This window comes from Rousettus aegyptiacus, unplaced genomic scaffold (genome assembly GCF_014176215.1).
Source record: "Rousettus aegyptiacus isolate mRouAeg1 unplaced genomic scaffold, mRouAeg1.p scaffold_m13_p_3, whole genome shotgun sequence".
Taxonomy (NCBI): domain Eukaryota; kingdom Metazoa; phylum Chordata; class Mammalia; order Chiroptera; family Pteropodidae; genus Rousettus; species Rousettus aegyptiacus.
In genome coordinates, this window is record NW_023416306.1 from 81,517,294 (window position 1) to 81,534,483 (window position 17,190).

The window sequence follows — 17,190 nt, forward strand, 5'->3', positions numbered from 1 at the left end:
TGGGTGAGGTATCAGCGGGTAACATTTTCTCTTTAGTAGGTATTGATGATTCTGTGTATTTTCCTCATTTAATATTTGAAGAACTTTTTATAGGAGGTTTTATATACCTTCTTTTTTACTGCCCACCTCAGTATCTGAGGTTCCCTCTGAGTTAGGTTGTGGTTGGTTTGTGGTTTGCTCCTGTGGCACCCTGGGAGTTTGTGAATCTTTTGTTCTCTACAGTAATGATAATTTTATAGTAAATAGCATGCAATAAGTAAGTTTCCACTTCTTTACCTTGAGTTCTGAATTCCCAAAGGGAATCTGTTGTTGATGCACTATCTTTAGATTGAAAACTTGTTAGAGAAAAAAATCTAATTCTAGAGTCTACACTGGAAAGAAAAGCTTGTTACTCAGAGCTCTCTTAGGTAAATATTGAATCCTTTGCAGAGAACCCATGCTTTTGTCTTAAATTTGAAAGGACGCATGGCTCTGTATCCTTTTCACAGGACCTACTCAGTCAGGGAAGAACACATCACATAACTGAATTTTGGCATCTTCATGTAGGTTGTCAGGCAGTGTTTTTCCTGAAAGTTCAAGGGTTTATTAGGCCTTTTGTTGAAGGATCTGTATGGTGACTGACAGAAATCATTGTATGAGTACAATTAGCTGTGGTCATAATTTTTGAGAGACTAATCTCTATTAACATCCCCTGAAAGTTGCTGTCTGCTTAGTTTCTGATTGCAGGTTTGCTGCTGCTATAGCTAGAAGTAAAATCTTTCATACTGCCCACACAACAACTTTATAAATTCAATAAAATTAACTTTTTATAAACCGAGGTTTGTTTTTGAAACAATAGATATAATCATTTACTAGAAGCACCTGGTTATGATTTTAGTCAATAGGATGTAATGTCCAGTCATTTTTTTAGGGAAACAGATTTTATCCAGAAAACCAAATTCAGTATTTTTTAAAACATATGTTCATGATTCTCACTCTGAACCCCTCAGTTGGAGGCATCTCTCTTCTCCTCCGCCTATCTCAGTTGGTGTTTTCCAAGAGTTCATTGCTGACTAGAGGTAAAACATATAATTTAAGATCAAGCCATACATTTATCTTAACCATTTCCAGAATAGTTTGAGGGATTTATCTTAAAAATATAATAGGTGGTCTCACAGAACCCAAAATATGGCCTGATCACATAGAGATTGGACTGGGACATTTTTTTTTTCCTTGTTTGCATGCCTTCCTTCTGGACATATGCTCCATTTTCATACTTCACTATGCAGACAGACATCCAGCACATTCTCAAGGCTTTTCCAACTTCCCAAGGCTTTGGCTTGCCATGGCAGTGCCTCTGGCTCCCACATCAGCTGACCTTTTCATCCAGATTCTCTCCTGTCTACCAGACACACTCATTGTGTCATTTCAAATTAGCAGGAGCAAGAATCTGACCAGCCAAGCTTGGGGATGGAGTTGCATAGTTGTCCCCGGGTTACAGTGCTGCCCTTTCCAAAGACTCCAGAAGGGGCTAGTTGTCCAAGAAGAAGGTATGGGTAGTGAGTCAGTGACCTGGTCTACTTCACTAAGAATATACAAAGCACAGTTATCTGTATGGTAGAAACCATGCCTTGGATGTTAGTTTTTTTAAATATATATGTATATTATATATGTATGTATATATTATATATATACATTTATATATATATTTAAATATATAAATAATAATATGTATATATTACTTATGCCTACAACACCTGGTCGTCCTAGGTGGTCTCCCATCCAAGTACTAACCAGGCCCAACCCTGCTTAGCTTCCAAGATCAGACATCAGGGTGGCATGGCCATAAACCATGGACCATGGCTCCACTGGAGCGCGGACCCAGGACCTGCATGTAAAGCAGATGTGCTAACTGCTACACTATGGAACCACATTCTGAATATACTTTCTTTACACTACTTTTTTTTCTCTTTGAAACACTGTATCTTAAGCTTTTCTCTACCTTAGCAAGTTATAATCATTATTTTAATGATCTATTAGAATCCATTGTCTAAACTAGTTATTTATTTAACCACCTCCAGTTGCTGCCTTCTTAGTACCATCAGATCACTCACCCTCTGACCTTGCATTATGTCCATTTATCTACTTGTCATTTAAGACTTTTTAAACATATTAAAAGTAAATAATTTTCATAGTTACTATCACTTCGGAAAGACTGTATATTCTAAAAATAGAATGGCTTAGTGGTTATGAGGATTTCAAAGTAAAATAGACAAATTGATGTTAGTTACAATGAACTTTTTGCTTGTTTTTTGTGCCTGTTTTTTTACACTGGCATTTCGATGGTAAGTTTCATTGGTGGGAATTTTTATTTCACAATAGAAATATTGTCATGATCCATGACAGTGGAAATTCTGATTTAACTTTCTAGTCATCAGTTTGATAAGATAGTTGTAATCAGTTGTGATTGACCTGTACTGAAAATGAGTTAATTAACATTACATACAATTTAAGTACTATATATCAGTTGTAGGAAAATAGGTGATATGGTAGGACATTGGCCTAGGGGTCAGGAAGCTTGAATATTAGTCCAGCTGAGCGCCCCTGGGCAGTTACTTCAGCAACACTTTCTTGAATGCCTAATGAGTTTCAGACTTTGTACTAGGGCTGTGAATACAGACATCGATCCCACTTTCCTGGTTCTCTAAGGCCCCTCTCCTCACTTTGGCACACAGTGAGTTTTCTCATTTAACATGTAGGTTTGTCTCATATAACACAACACCCCTCTCCAGTCTTTTCCCAGAGTAGTTGTGTGGATCAAATGAGAAAATGTGTGAAAGCAAATTGTAAATAGTAAAGAAGTGCTATAAAAATAGGAAGCCATGGAAATTTTCTTTAATGTAAAAAAAAATTTTAAGTTCCTTAGAATATTAACCTGAGTTGCCTATGGTTTTGCTTTTAAAACAGTTGAATATTTTGGCTTGTTTTTTCTCCCAGAAAATAAAAGTGATTTTGTGTGATTTTTAAAAATTACCAACCTAGAAATAAGCCTCTTTTGAACTTATTGACTGGAACTGTCAAACAAAGGTTGACTGTGTGACAGAGAGAAGTGGTTTCTTGGTTCACTAATAACTTGCTTTTGCTTGGTTTTAGCTGCAGCACATTGTGAGTGATGAGATCTGTGTACAGGTGACTGACCTTTACCTGGCAGAAAACAATAATGGGGCCACTGGAGGCCAGCTGAACACGCAGACTTCGAGGAGTCTCCTAGAGTCAGCATATCAGCGAAAGGCCGAGCAGCTCATGTCAGATGAGAACTGCTTTAAGGTGAGAGTTACTCATGTAGCCAAGGACTATGCTGATGACAAGTTTAAGTTGTTGCAAATGTCTTCACCAGAAGTCAAAGCCATACCTGGTTGCTTTGACCCAGTGATTCCACTCCTGGAACACCTTTGAGTTCTGTGAGCTCATTGGAAGAACTACAAGAACATGGAAAAGTAGAAGTAAAGTCTCCCAATGACAGCCTGTTACTTCCTTGCTTTTCAAAACATTAGTTGTTATATATGATTTTTACAATTTTGTATTTTGCTTTATTCAAACATTTTTATGTGAATAGTGCTTTGTAAATTTATTATTTAAAAATGTTTATTAAGTGTAATCCTTGATCATTGTAGAAAAGATAGGAAATACAGAGAAAAGAAAAATTACCTACAGTTCTTCCAGAATTAATCACTGATATTTTCAGATTTTTCTGTACTTGCATATATTTTGAAAGAGTTAATACTAGCCACATGTTCTGTAACTTATTTTGCTCAATTAGCAACACCTCTGAGTCTTTATCTTTTTGTGACTATTTGATACCTCATTTTGTAGAGAATTATGCCTCTCGTTTCACATCCAGATTGTTTCCAGTTTTACACCATTGTAATAGCATATCATTAGAAAAAACTTAGATGTCCAACCCATTGTAGGAGTAGTTAATGGTAGTCTACTGTGTGAATACCAAATGGTATATTCTGCTGCCTTTAAAAGTTAATTCTAAATTATAAAAATACTGAAATAAAAGGATACAAAAGTATGTATATTATGATTGCAGCTATGTAATAAATGTGTATAGTTAAACAAAACCTGTATGTATTTACACAGGAAGGGCAGGATCAGGTGGCCCAGAATAAGGTTTGTAGTTGGCCAAGCAGAGAAAGCTAAAATAAAGCTAAGTGAAAGTTCGACTTTGTTGGGTATGTTCCATGTACTTTAATGATGTGACCCCCAAATTGTTCACTTAGTTGTCTGCTTCTACTTTTAACTGTTTCTTTAGTTTCTAATCCATCACCTATAATTTTGCTTAATTTAGAATCAAAAAACAGGAAATGAGTTTTTTTAGTTCAGTCCTCAGATCTGATGTTCTGCTACCTGAGGACTTTCTCACCACCGCAGAGGTCTCCTAAGCTTTTCAGGATTTTAAATCTATAAGTGTTTATTATGAATCTACTATGTGTTTAGTTTCAGTGGTAAACAATTACCATCCCTGCCCACAATGAATTAACAGTGTATTAAATTGTGTGGGTGTAAAGTCTGAAGAAATGGACAGACTCACTCGTAGATAAGAATAGTTGTCAGATTGGCAGAGGGAATAGCAGGAACAATGGTGGTAACTAGGAAAATAGTGTCACCACAGTGATCCTCTTCATTAAAATGTTTACATAGAGAATAAAATTTAATAGTATTAGCACTAAGCTAAACATAAGCATCCCTTCAAATCCCCCACCACCTCTCCAGCTCTAGCCTCCTTTCCCTTTATTTTTCCTGTGCACATTCTACACTGCTTTTTAAAAATCAGACATGTTTGGTTCTCTTTATGTCCATTCAGACCCTTTCTGTGCATTTACATACATATGTATATGTATGTAGAAATAATAATAGACTGCATATGCTACATCTTTTCACTTAACATGTCTTAGAATTGCTCTATTTAGGTTTGTATAGATTTAGCTCATTTTTTTCAGCTACTGTGTCATACTTAATAATATGAATGTATCATATTTTTTTAAAAATCATTCCCCTATAGGTCAACATTTACGCTATTTCCATTTTTTACCACCTCAGATAGTGCTACATTGAACAGCATTTTCTTGTCCTTGTGTGCATATGTTAGTATTTGTCTAGGGTAGAGACAAATGAAATTATTTGGTCAAAGGGTATGCATATTTTGAATTTTTAATTTTGATGGATATGGCCATTTCACTCTCAAATGTTAGGCTATACCAGTGTACATTTTGATAAGAGCATTTATTTCTTCATCTTTAGTCATTTGATATTACCAGACTTCTTTATTTTTGCCAGTTAGATGGTTAGAAAATTAATGTTATTTAAATTTGCATTTCCCTGTCTTCCACTGTTCCCTTTTCCCCCGTATTTGTATTACTTATTCATATATTTCTCCTGTTTTTTGAGGGGGTGGTGGTACTTTTTATATACTTATTAAAAAACTTTTTCATAATTTCTCTGAAATTGATTTGTCTTTCCCTGTATCCTTCAGTGCCTAGCTGAGTGACACTTTAGTAAAGTCAATTCTTTCTCAACTCACTAAAATAGTACCTTCGTAGTTACTTAAATGTAATGTAAATATAGCTGTTTATATTCCTTTTTCTTTTACTAAATTGAGCTTCTCCAAACAAGAAACCATGTTCTCTTCTGAGCGTGTTCCTGGAGCCTGATAAATAACGGACATTCAGTAACTATGGGTTGAGAGAATGAAGTACAGGATATTGATGGGGAAGGTGTGTAGAAGGCAGGGGGTGGGGTCCAAATGGTAGTAAATGGTTTGAATTTTTTAGTGGTTGGTAAGCAGCGAGGCATTATTAGGGACTAAATATCCCACTGGATTTTAGATTTTAGAAAGGTCAGTTTAGTGTAGCACTGATTAATGAGGAGTGGAGGAACCAGATTATTGTTTACTACTGGAGGCAATTACCAAATTTGGGTGATGGATGTGGACAGTCTACTAATGAAGCTAGTCAAGACTGGAGAGTAGTTACAGAAGTGAGAGAATTTTGTGAACACATGGTAAACGGCTTAACAAGACAGTCGACAGGTGTAGACGTATGTTGGGGTGAGACTGAGTTCGGGTTTAGGTATGTACAGAGTAGACTGTCTGCTCAATATCACTTCGAAGGGTGATTTCCTTAGAGCAATAGGAATAATCTAGAAACTCTCGGTTATCCTAGGCAGGGGAATTTTAGCAAACTTCTAGGGGCACTTCTTTTCAAATCTATTTTGGAAGTAACTATGTTGGCATTTGTGTGTATTACGTTCTTGTCATGTTTTAAATTTTACTAGCAGATAGGAATTTTTAAATCTTCAGAGGAACACTGAGAACAATAACTGGCTTCTGGTCCCCTTACTCTAGCTATGTGCCCTTGAGTAATCAGAACTCTATGAATTTTAGATTTTCCCCTGTGTAAACCAAGGAGGTTGAAATAAATGATTCTCAATTTTCCTTCTAAACTTTTCTTTCTTGTCATTCGAGTACCGATCTTGTCTGCAGCAAGCCCTTAGAATAGGGGCTTTGAGAATCCCAGGGTTCTGAAAGAAGAAATCCATGTGCCATCACTATTTGATAGCTCTGTTGTGCAAAACATGACTTGCTATGCATCTATCAGTATATTGCTTTTAAATATGATTTTTTTAAATTGCACAAATAATGTTAGTAGAACTAAGAATTTCAGAAACTTTCAATTTGTCCAATATATTACAGCAGATCACTTCTTAATATGTCGATGTTGTGTGTTCCTTACCTCGTGGCGTGACACCTTGGGTAGTCTTTATTACGGTAGAAATGTGGTTGCTGCTCTCTGTTGTGTTGTTTTCCACTTCACTTTGGTCTGAGAAGGTTCCTTTTCTTCCCCCCACCCCATTTTTTTTTTTTTAAAGAAAAATGTTGTAGACTTGTTTACATCTTTGTATTAAATCTTAGAAATGGGATTATCAGGTGAAAGGGCATTGACATTTTAAAGTTCTGGCTTTGCTATATTTCTTTCTAATGAACAAACTACTTTAAAAGCACTTTCACTGGTATCGATTATTGTTTTAGCTAATTTAAGAAGTATGAAACATAAAATGGTGTTTTTTGCTCTAACATGTTATTTTGCTGATAGCAAGATTAAAGTTTTGGCTTTATCACTTACCTCTTAAGCTTTTGACTATCTTCATCTGTTCCATTGGAGCAGAGTTTTATAACATCGTCTCCCCACCTCCCAACCTTTGAGAAGCTGGGTTATAGCTTTGGAGATGGCCTGTTGTTTACACTCAGGTTTCTTATTTGCAGCTTATGTTCATTCAGAGCCAAGGCCAGGTTCAGCTGACCATTGAACTTTTGGACACAGAAGAGGAGAACTCAGATGACCCTGTAGAAGCAGAGGTATGGACAAGTATAATGCATAAATTGGGCTGAGAGAGCTGTCATGTCCTCGGGGTCTGCCCATGGACTGTCTTCTAGAAGGCCAAGACCACCAGCCTGAGGTCTGTTTAAGGGTCTGGACCTGATGCTTAAAGTACAGGTCATTCCAGCCATATCTTCTGCCTGAATAGAAGGGCTGCTTGTAAATATTTAGAGTTAATGACAGCTCTCACTGAAGCCATCTCCTGTGAGGAAATATCATGGTTGGCAACTTTTCTGTTTCTATCCTAAAGTATAAGAAACAATGAATGAGGTGCCATTTGCCTGATATCATCTTTCTTGGCTCTTTATGTCATGTTTACTTTTTATTGGGATAAGTGAAGCCAGGAGTTCTCAATCTCACAGAGTAGACAGTGAATTGATTATCCTAGCTGTGTGTAACTGGTAATGAGAGATGCAAGCCACATGTATGAAGTTGGGATGAGGTAGAAGGGAGGTTGTTATCTTGTAGGAATATTGGCTCATGGTTGCCAAATCTTCAAATATTTCTAAGAGATACCAGAAGTCCAGATTTTAATGGGAGAGATACTGATTTTCAAGCATTTGCCACTCATTTTATTCTTTAACAAAATGCTCTGGGAAACTAAAACTTGTCAGTGAGCCATATTCTATACATGCATGACTTCTGGTAACTTAAGTATCTCAGAGAAACTCTGGGGTTTGCTGTCTAACAATTTCTAAACTGTGTCGATACCAAGTTACAAGCATGTCATGGAAAGAGATTTTTTTTATCTTGAAATTTTAGAGATTTCAGACATATTGGTCAAAGAATTTGCTAGACTACCTGATGAGGATAGAGTTCAGTTTTTGTGCTCTCTTCCCACCCCTATTTTCTGTTTATAATCCTAGCGCTGGTCAGAATATGTGGAGCGATATATGAATTCTGATACTACCTCTCCTGAGCTTCGTGAACATCTGGCACGGAAGCCAGTATTTCTTCCAAGGTAAGTGAACCCAGTCCAGATCAGCAGTATGTACTTGCTCATGGTTAAGAAATGGAGAGCTGAATGACTCACGTTCTTGGTTTTCACTTACTCTGTTCATTGTTCTGTCTGCTAAGGACACCAGTCAAGGTTTGTGTCACTGTTACACCAGGAACTTACCTGGATCTCATGCCAAAGCATCAGGAAAGTGAGAGTTTTAGAAAATCAATAGTAACTTCCCTTATTTGGATGGGAATGAGTGAAAGGAAAGAAAGCTAACTAAATCAGCAAGGGGAAAAGGCACCTGTGGCAAAATCATGGGAAACCAGGCACAAGCTTCCAGGACCTCGTCATACAGGACATTCTTAATTCCTCTAGCAATACATGATGACAGTACATTTGAAAAACTGTCCACCAGGGAAGTTCATTAGAGACTCTTTTAGTGCCAGGGTTTTTTATTAGGTGCTAGTCATATAGGTACCCTCTATCCTAGTGTGTACCAAAATTTTAGACTTCCAGAAGAAGAGCACATTTTTTCAGCATAAATCATAAATTTTGTACAGATAGTTTACATACAGTGAGCCACTCATCATTCAGGGAATGGTAGAAACTCCCAAAATTCAAGATCCCAGAACCCAGCCAGGGGACAGCCTTATAAGCAGGCCTTCCAAAGGATAACAGTCTTAGGCCTGCTCCATTAACTCGCTTCAGAGAATCTTTTCAATTTTCCCCATCCGCATATATGGGCAGATTATAATGCTGGTCCTCTGAGGTTGAAAAAGCGTTTCAGGAATAGAAAGTTGGTTTTGCTGTAGTAGAGTGGCTTTCTTCCTTCCCAAAAGTTTGGAATTAAAATCTTATGCCTTACATTTCCAGAAAGGTATTATCCCAGTTTTGTTAGACTTAGTCCTAATCAGAACATGAAAGGGGTGTGAGCAGATCCTTATGCCACCAGGTTTTTCCAGGTTCTTCTATTCCTTGATTCATTGAACAGATGTCAGGCAGCTGCTCTGTGCAGGGCTGTGCAACAAAACAATCTCCATGCTTTTGAAACAGTACAATAAACATATATCGTGTTTCTCACCAGATAGGTAGTTTTTAAAATATTCGTCATCTGTGTTATAGACGGTGCAGGGAAGGGAGGCACTTTCACATTATGTGGGGAAAGATATAAATTGATATAATAATTCTGGGGTCAGGGCCATTAATGTGTGGGACCTTTACCGTAGAACTTTGGTTTCTAATCATCTGCCTTATAAAGTTCTCAGTCTTTTTGGCCTTGAGACCCATTTTCTCTTAGAGATTAAGTACCTCCAAAAGCTTTTGCTTATATGGATTATATCTAGTAATATTTACCACATTGGAAATTAAAACCGAGAAATGTTTAAAATGTTTATGAATTCATTTTAAAAGTAACAATACTAAACCCATTATATGTTATCATAAATAATATATTAAAGCTATTTCAAAACAAAAATTAGTGAAGAATGGCATTGCGTTACATGGCATTGCTTAATAGAAGAGCAACTGGATTCTTCTATCTGCTTCTATGTGTCGCACTGTGTTGTTTGGTTGAAAAATGTGAAGAAAATCTGGCCTTACTCAAATATGTAGCTAGAAAAAGAATTATTTTCATATCCTTTCAGGTAATTGTGGATATTATTTGATATGATAATAAACTCTTAAAGTGGTAGTTTCTTAAAGGTTAAGTGGCAGTATCAGTGAAAATACTAATGAGCTTTTCATACAGTTATATCAAAATCCATTGGTTTATCTTGTACTTTGAATAAATCTTTCTTTCATGCAACTTCATGTAGTTGGTTATTCAGAAAATATTAATTTACTGAGTTATACAGACCTACCAGATGTTTACACATTTTCATTTTACAACATCCATTTATTAATGTTTCCATCAACTTCTTCGAACACATCTTTAAATAGTGGGAAGCTTTTTGCTCATGGTGGCAAGTACTCATTACCAAAATTAAAAGTTTTACTTGTGAGCTTAAATCTTATTGTAATAAATATGTGTAGTTGTTTTCCTTAAAGTGCCATGCTCTCTTGTTCATTTTTGAGAAAAAATGGATCATATACCCCAGGCTGGCTAGTCAGTTGTTCTTTCAGGTAAAGTTGGTGATCCATTTGCAACTCAAGCAGCGGTGAAGTGCTTTTCTTCAAGGATTCCATTGTACTTCAAGGATTCCATTATACTTTAGTACATGACAGTGCTTCATGTGTAGTTCCCGTTTTACCACATAGCATATTGTAACAATGTGAACTAAGGGCCTGGGATTTAATTTTAAAATGTTTTTGCTTCATCAGGGACATTCTTTTGTGAAACCAGCTTTCTTTTTAATTGCCAGTGCATGGCCAGAGAAGAATATAAAGACTTCTAAGGACAGTTTGGTGCCACCACCAGCATTTTTATTCACCATTACTTTTGCACTACAGTGCAAATGTTAATGCAGTAAAAAAAAAGGGGGGGGGGGCAGGTAATGTTTTAGTAGTATCATGAAAGTAGTTTTGATCTAACAGACCTGAAAAGGGTCTTGGAACCGCCAGTAGTCCTTGGACCAAAGAGTTGCTGTCCTACAGAAATACGTGTATACAGGGATACTCACTGAAGCAGTGTTTTTGATAGCAAAGTATTGGAAACAGTATAATTGTATAGCTAACAACCACTCTCTGCTGTTATTGGAGAGAATTAAACTCTAAATACCCAAATGCATCCATTGATGGGAATGATTTTCTTATATATGTAGAATAGCATTAGTTATGTATCATGTTTTTGGAATAATTGAAAAAATAGACATTTAAATCATTTTCTGTGCTCTTGTTCAGATGAGGAAGTCTAGTTGATTTTTGTAAAGGTATGGTTAAATTTAGGTACATTCCTCTGCAGCCATTAAGGAAATGAGACAAATCTATGTGTAGTGAAATGAAAAAGTCTTCATGAAATTCAGTGAAAAGTTGAGGATAATAGAATAATATTTATAGCGTGATCTGGTTAGTCGTAAAAACAATAAAAGCAGAACTATAATGAGCGATTACATATTTTAATTTTGGTAGGCCTGGAGGTTTTAAATCAAAACTGCTAATGATGGCCAACCACCTTTGCCAAGGCAAGTGGAATTTGAAGAATTGGGGGTAGAGGATGGTTGAAGATTTCTATTTTTTATTTGATGTATCTATGCAGTTGAAAAAGTATTTTACAGTAATACCATTAGACACTTTTTATATGTATGCAGCTAAAATTATGGTGAGTGCTGTGAAGGCATACAATAAGGATAACTTTTGGGGAGAGTCTATCTGAGTGAGCTCTTAACCTGCAGGGCTTTCTGCTTTGTAGGAACCTGCGGCGGATCCGGAAGTGTCAGCGTGGTCGAGAACAGCAGGAAAAGGAAGGGAAGGAAGGAAACAGTAAGAAGAACATGGAGAATGTGGATAGCCTGGATAAGCTGGAGTGTAGGTTCAAGCTGAACTCGTACAAGATGGTATATGTGATCAAGTCTGAGGACTACATGTATCGGAGGACCGCCCTGCTCCGGGCTCATCAGGTGAGAACCTTCCCCCTCCAACCAGGACCAGCCTACCCCAGAGGCTTCTGGTGTTTTCCTTTATGAAAACTGCCACTTGGATTTGAGAATTGTTGAGTAAGCAGCTATATTAGGTTGATGCGGAAACCATAATAAAGTGCCACAGACTGTGTGACTTAAACAGAAATGTATTGTCTCAGTGTTTTGGAAGACGGAAGTCCAGGATTGAAGTTTAGGCAAAGTGGGTTCAAACTTTCTGAGGGCTATCAGGGAGAATCTATTGCATGCCTCTCCTAGGCTCTGATCATTTGCTGGCAGTCTTTGGCATTCCTTGGCTAGAAGATCTCTGCCTTCATCTTCGCATGGTGTCCTCCCTGTGTGTCTGTGTCCAGATTTCCCCCTTTTAAAGATGCCAGTCGTACTACATTATGGATTCACCCTACTACAGTATGACCTCACCTTAACTAATTATATCTGCAACAGCCTTATTTCCAAATAAGGTCATCTTCAAAGGTACTAAGGGTGAGGACTTGAACATAGGAATTGAAGGTGGAGGGCACATTTCAGCAGATGGTACCTTTCAGTGAAGCTACTCTCTGCATGCATTGTCAAGTGGTGTTGGTTTGTATGAAGACTGTTTTCATACACTGTCTCAATTGTGAAAGCTTCCTGATGCGCTTATGTACCAGATATTGTGCCAGGCCCTGGACTACAACCATGAAGTACAGCATATAAGACAGTGTGATACTCACTACCAAGGAAAGAAACTAGGTGAAGCAATCAAGGGTAACTGGTGCGTAGGCCCAGCTTTTGTTGGGGAGATCTAAGGAGGTGATGCTTAAGGCCTAAACAATGACAGGGTTCCAGCCTGGTGAAGAGTTGAGGGTTGGGACTTTCTAGGCAAAGGAAACAAGCAAGTGCAAGACTGGAAAAAGGACTTGGTATGAAACCATCACTGTGGTTTGAGACATAAGGAAGGTGAGATGCATGAATTTGGAGGGCTGGGCAGAAGCCACATCGCTTAGTCTTATGGGCCATGGTTTGGATTTTATTCGAGGTACATTAGGACATCGTTGACAAAGATGGCTTGGACTGCTGTGAGGAGAATGGGACTGAGTGTAGGCATAAAGTTGGAGAGGCAGGGAGCACTCAATAGACTGCTCTTGTCCAAATGAGATTGATGGTAACCCAGGCTAGCAGAAGGGTGGCAGTGGAATTGTGAGAATTAGAAAGACTGGAGATATAATTTGAAGATACAATTGTCAGGATGTGATAATGATCAGATCAATATTTGACGTAGGAGAAGAGAACATCAAGGATGATGCCTGGCAGTTTTTATTGTTTGGATTTGTTTGTTTTGCTTGAGTAAATGGGAAATTTAGGCATACATATGTTAATAGGAAGGAGTTACAAGGTTTGAGGGGCAGATCACGCACTCTGTTTTGAACTGGATACATTTGGAAAGGACAATAAAACATTCAAGTGGGAGATGTTGGGTGAGCAGTTTAATGTACTTCTCTCATGATGCTGTATGTTGTTTGTATGTCTTTGATTCAGATTATTTGGAGAGCTGACAACCCCTAATTTATCCTCATCCCCTACTCTGCCTTGCACATATAAATGTGTATAGGATGCATAGGTAGGAACATAAACCTGCACTGAAGATCTGCTGTGTCTGGCACTCTGCTGGGTGGGTGGGGTGGGGGTAATGCTGTGAAGGGAGAATGGGGTTTAAGCCCTCTGCTGTTTTGCACCATCTTTCAAAGAAGTGGATTAATGAGCAACAGTCACAACTTATATCTCACTTGGGGTACATTAGAATCAGCCGGGTTGCTGATAGTAAAATGTAGATTGATGAAAATGAGGAAATCTGTATTTTTATCAAGTATACAAGGTGGTACGAATGCTAAAATTGAGAAGCACTGAACTAGTTCTGCCCAGACCCTGTGCTGGCATTTCTTTGGGGGCTTAATGGGTTTTGACTCCTTATATGCTCTATGTTCTTAACATTTTTAATTTTCTTTAAACAGAGACTCCTATTGCCCCCCACCCCCACCCCTTTTTAACCAATGGTATCAGAGACTCGAGCCCCCATCCTTCCTTTGCTACTTTAGGAGAAAATTTGGCTTTATATTTGAAGAGTTTTGGTTTTGTTTTGGTCCTAGTTCATGGTTTTTTGTTTGTTTTGGTTTGGTTTTTTTCTTGTTTTGCAGTCCCATGAGCGTGTAAGCAAGAGACTACATCAGAGGTTCCAGGCCTGGGTAGATAAATGGACCAAGGAGCATGTGCCCCGTGAAATGGCAGCAGAGACCAGCAAGTGGCTCATGGGTGAGGGGCTGGAGGGCCTGGTGCCCTGTACCACCACCTGTGACACAGAGACCCTGCACTTTGTGAGCATTAACAAGTACCGTGTCAAATACGGCACAGTGTTCAAAGCCCCATAACTGTAAGGCCAGAGAAGACAACTTGAGGGAGCTGTGTGTGGGATGGGGGTGGGGTTCATGTGTCCTCACACACTGAAGAAATGAGGAAGATGCCTTTCAAGCCTCACTGGGCCTCTCTGGGACATGGCCACCTGATGTGTGTGTGGCCGGTGCAACCTGGCACCAAGTGGGCTACAAGGAAGAAACATGGGTACCTTATAAAGCCAGAGCTGGAACTTTCCTCAAGGGGTTTTGGATATTATCCTGTCCGGAGGGGAAGGAAATCCATGCAAGCACAGAGACACTCAGCTTGCTTGCACACACCAGCAGAGCTAAGACTGGAGTTTCCTGGGACCTGACCTTCGATAAGGAAACCAGGTGCTGTTCACACTTTGACTGGATGGGTGTGCGTTGACAAACAACTGGGGAAGGACTCAGCACTCAAGATGGGTTGTAACTCTGATGGTCACTGCTCTTCTTCTCTCCCCACAGAAAGGGGAAAAAACTGGATTTGATTTTTTTTTCCTGGCCACTCGAGCACATGTAGATCAGCCATTAGATTTTATCTGGGACTTGCAGTTTGGCTTTGGGATTGATCACTTTGTGGATTTGATTCCTGACGAATCCCTTGCTGCCTCCCCTCCTCTGGTTCTCAGCCTCAACAAGTTCAAATCAGTCGTCCTTTTTAGCTCCAGTGGAACTGTTTTGTACCTGCTTCTTTATTAGTCTACCCTAGTGCCATCCACCAGCTTCTCTCTCTTACACACACACACACACACACACACACACGATTTTAACTTGGTTTTTCCTTTTTTGTAAATAATGTACATACTGTCAATTTTTTATTAAAAGATATGCTTTGATGTGCTAGCATAACTGCTCTAGCTTCTTGTGTACCATAGTTCTATGTGGCTTCAGATTTAGTACCTATGAACAGATGTACAAGACATTTATTACACTTTTTACCAAAGGGAGTTACCGTTGTAGTACTTTTGTGTAAAATTTGTCTTCCCCCTTACCCCATTTTTTTTTTTTTTTTTTTTTTTTTTTGTAAATAAATAAAGCTTGGTTCTTACTTAAGGAATAAATTTGCGACCCAAGTCCCTTGTCCTCAGCTAAGAACTATTACGAAGCAAGGATTTGGGCTCAATTCCTTATCCACGGTATAAAACAGGATTTTACTTTAAATATCAGTCACTTGCACTTGCCTCAAGTCAAAATATTTCAGATGTTCAAAATAGATTACTTGATTCTTTTAGTGCATGTTTTTTCCCCCATCGTGTTTCAACTGTTTGGAAATATTTTATATTTGGGTAAGTTGTCCAGCTATATAGTTCGTATTTCTCTATATTTTTACTTATCCTTATTGGAAATGGAGGTGAACAACTTAAATACAAAACCAGTATTTGAAAGAAATGTGTATAAGGCGTATGGCATAAATGGGGTTGGGAGGGAGAAGATTTGGTGCATTTCATTAGCAACTGCAAATGGAATATATATATATTTTTAATAACAAATTTAAACTAGCAGACAAATATGAGTGATTAGGATTTTTATATGTAGTCAGCCTGGACTTCTGGTGGATTTTCTTCCAGCAGCCATCACCCTAGTCATATTTTTAACAGTGTTTTGTGTGGTTTTGTTGCTTTTTAATTAAAAATCACTACCACCACCACCACTAAAAGCCCACAAATTTTTGGCTTCTGGACTTATCAAAATACATAGTAGACTTCTGATTTTAGACTTTTTTGTTGGGGGGGGGGCGCAGGGGGAGACAATAGAAGGGATGCCGAACCCAGAAATGTAGAATGGCAAAAGAGCCTTGTGGGAGATTTAAAGTTGGCCCAGTGCCTAACTTGGGGATAGAGTGATACTGATTGGGAGGTAAGAGCTTTAGGTTTTCCCAGCAATAACTCACCTATTCCCCTCTGCTCAAGAAAGATAATGTTGACTTGGAATTATGGCAGGAGAACTGTTGGGGACCCAACTGTTGCTGTCCCTGCACATGTTATATCCAGAGCACCTACCTGTTTGCAGGTCAGGATAGGGTTTCAGGGCTACTTCAGGAGAAAATCCCAACCCACCAGTGCAACCAAAAGGGGTCGGCGATGGACGGGAGCTTCACCTATAACCAGGGTTTTCACAAGCAGCATTTTTTACCTCCTGCCTCCTAACAGCTGAGTTCCAAGCTCTGAACCCAGCCTGTATTACATAGCAAGTTCTCTGGTCTGATTCATGTTTGGTAACCTGTTCTCAGTCACCTTTCTGTGTGATTTGTATTTGAAATGTCAATTTGACTTGGTATTTCCATTAAAATATCAGGGCTGATGTTGTGTATATATTTTTATTACTAATTATTTTATAAACAGGCTCCCTGGCAATCCTAGGAGGAGGAAAAAAGCTGCCAATGGCCTAATAGGATAACATGAAAATGAAATTGGCGGTGTCTCTATAATGGCTTCTCTTCAGACCTGTGTGGTGAAATACAGTATTAGGATCTTCAATGCTATGGCTGTAAAATGCCCTCTCAAAATCTTTCCAGTATTTCTGGTGATGACCGACAGCCATATGCATAAAACAGGTAGTAGAGGAAGCAGAGGGTACTGGGGTGCAGAGCCGCCTTTATTTAACACAATGTCCATTCCCCGGCTCTTTCTACGTTAAGCAGACAGATTTTCGAGATAGCCAGAACAAGCCAGAGGTTGGACTGGGACTACAGGACCAGGGGATACCTGCTTGCTGCTGCTGAGGCTGGGTGATTGTGTCTGTAGTGCCTAATGATCCCCTGTCCCAGAATTTCGGAGCACCTAAGCGTCAAAAACTTTTTTTTATGGATTCGCCCAGTGGTGGCCCACTGGCCCGGACGAAAT

At 38.6% G+C, this 17,190-nt stretch overlaps 1 protein-coding gene across 1 annotated transcript in view; it reads left to right on the forward strand.

Annotated features, from left to right (window-relative positions):
- SIN3A (SIN3 transcription regulator family member A) overlaps positions 1 to 16,648 on the forward strand; it is a 52,684-nt gene extending 36,036 nt beyond the window's left edge. The window contains exons 17-21 of the mRNA XM_016144098.2: positions 3,133 to 3,306; positions 7,307 to 7,399; positions 8,288 to 8,382; positions 11,711 to 11,918; positions 14,111 to 16,648. Of these exons, the coding sequence (XP_015999584.1) occupies positions 3,133 to 3,306; positions 7,307 to 7,399; positions 8,288 to 8,382; positions 11,711 to 11,918; positions 14,111 to 14,341 (801 nt within the window). The 3' untranslated portion in view covers positions 14,342 to 16,648. The remainder of the gene's footprint in view (positions 1 to 3,132; positions 3,307 to 7,306; positions 7,400 to 8,287; positions 8,383 to 11,710; positions 11,919 to 14,110) is intronic.
- Positions 16,649 to 17,190: the final 542 nt, after the last annotated feature.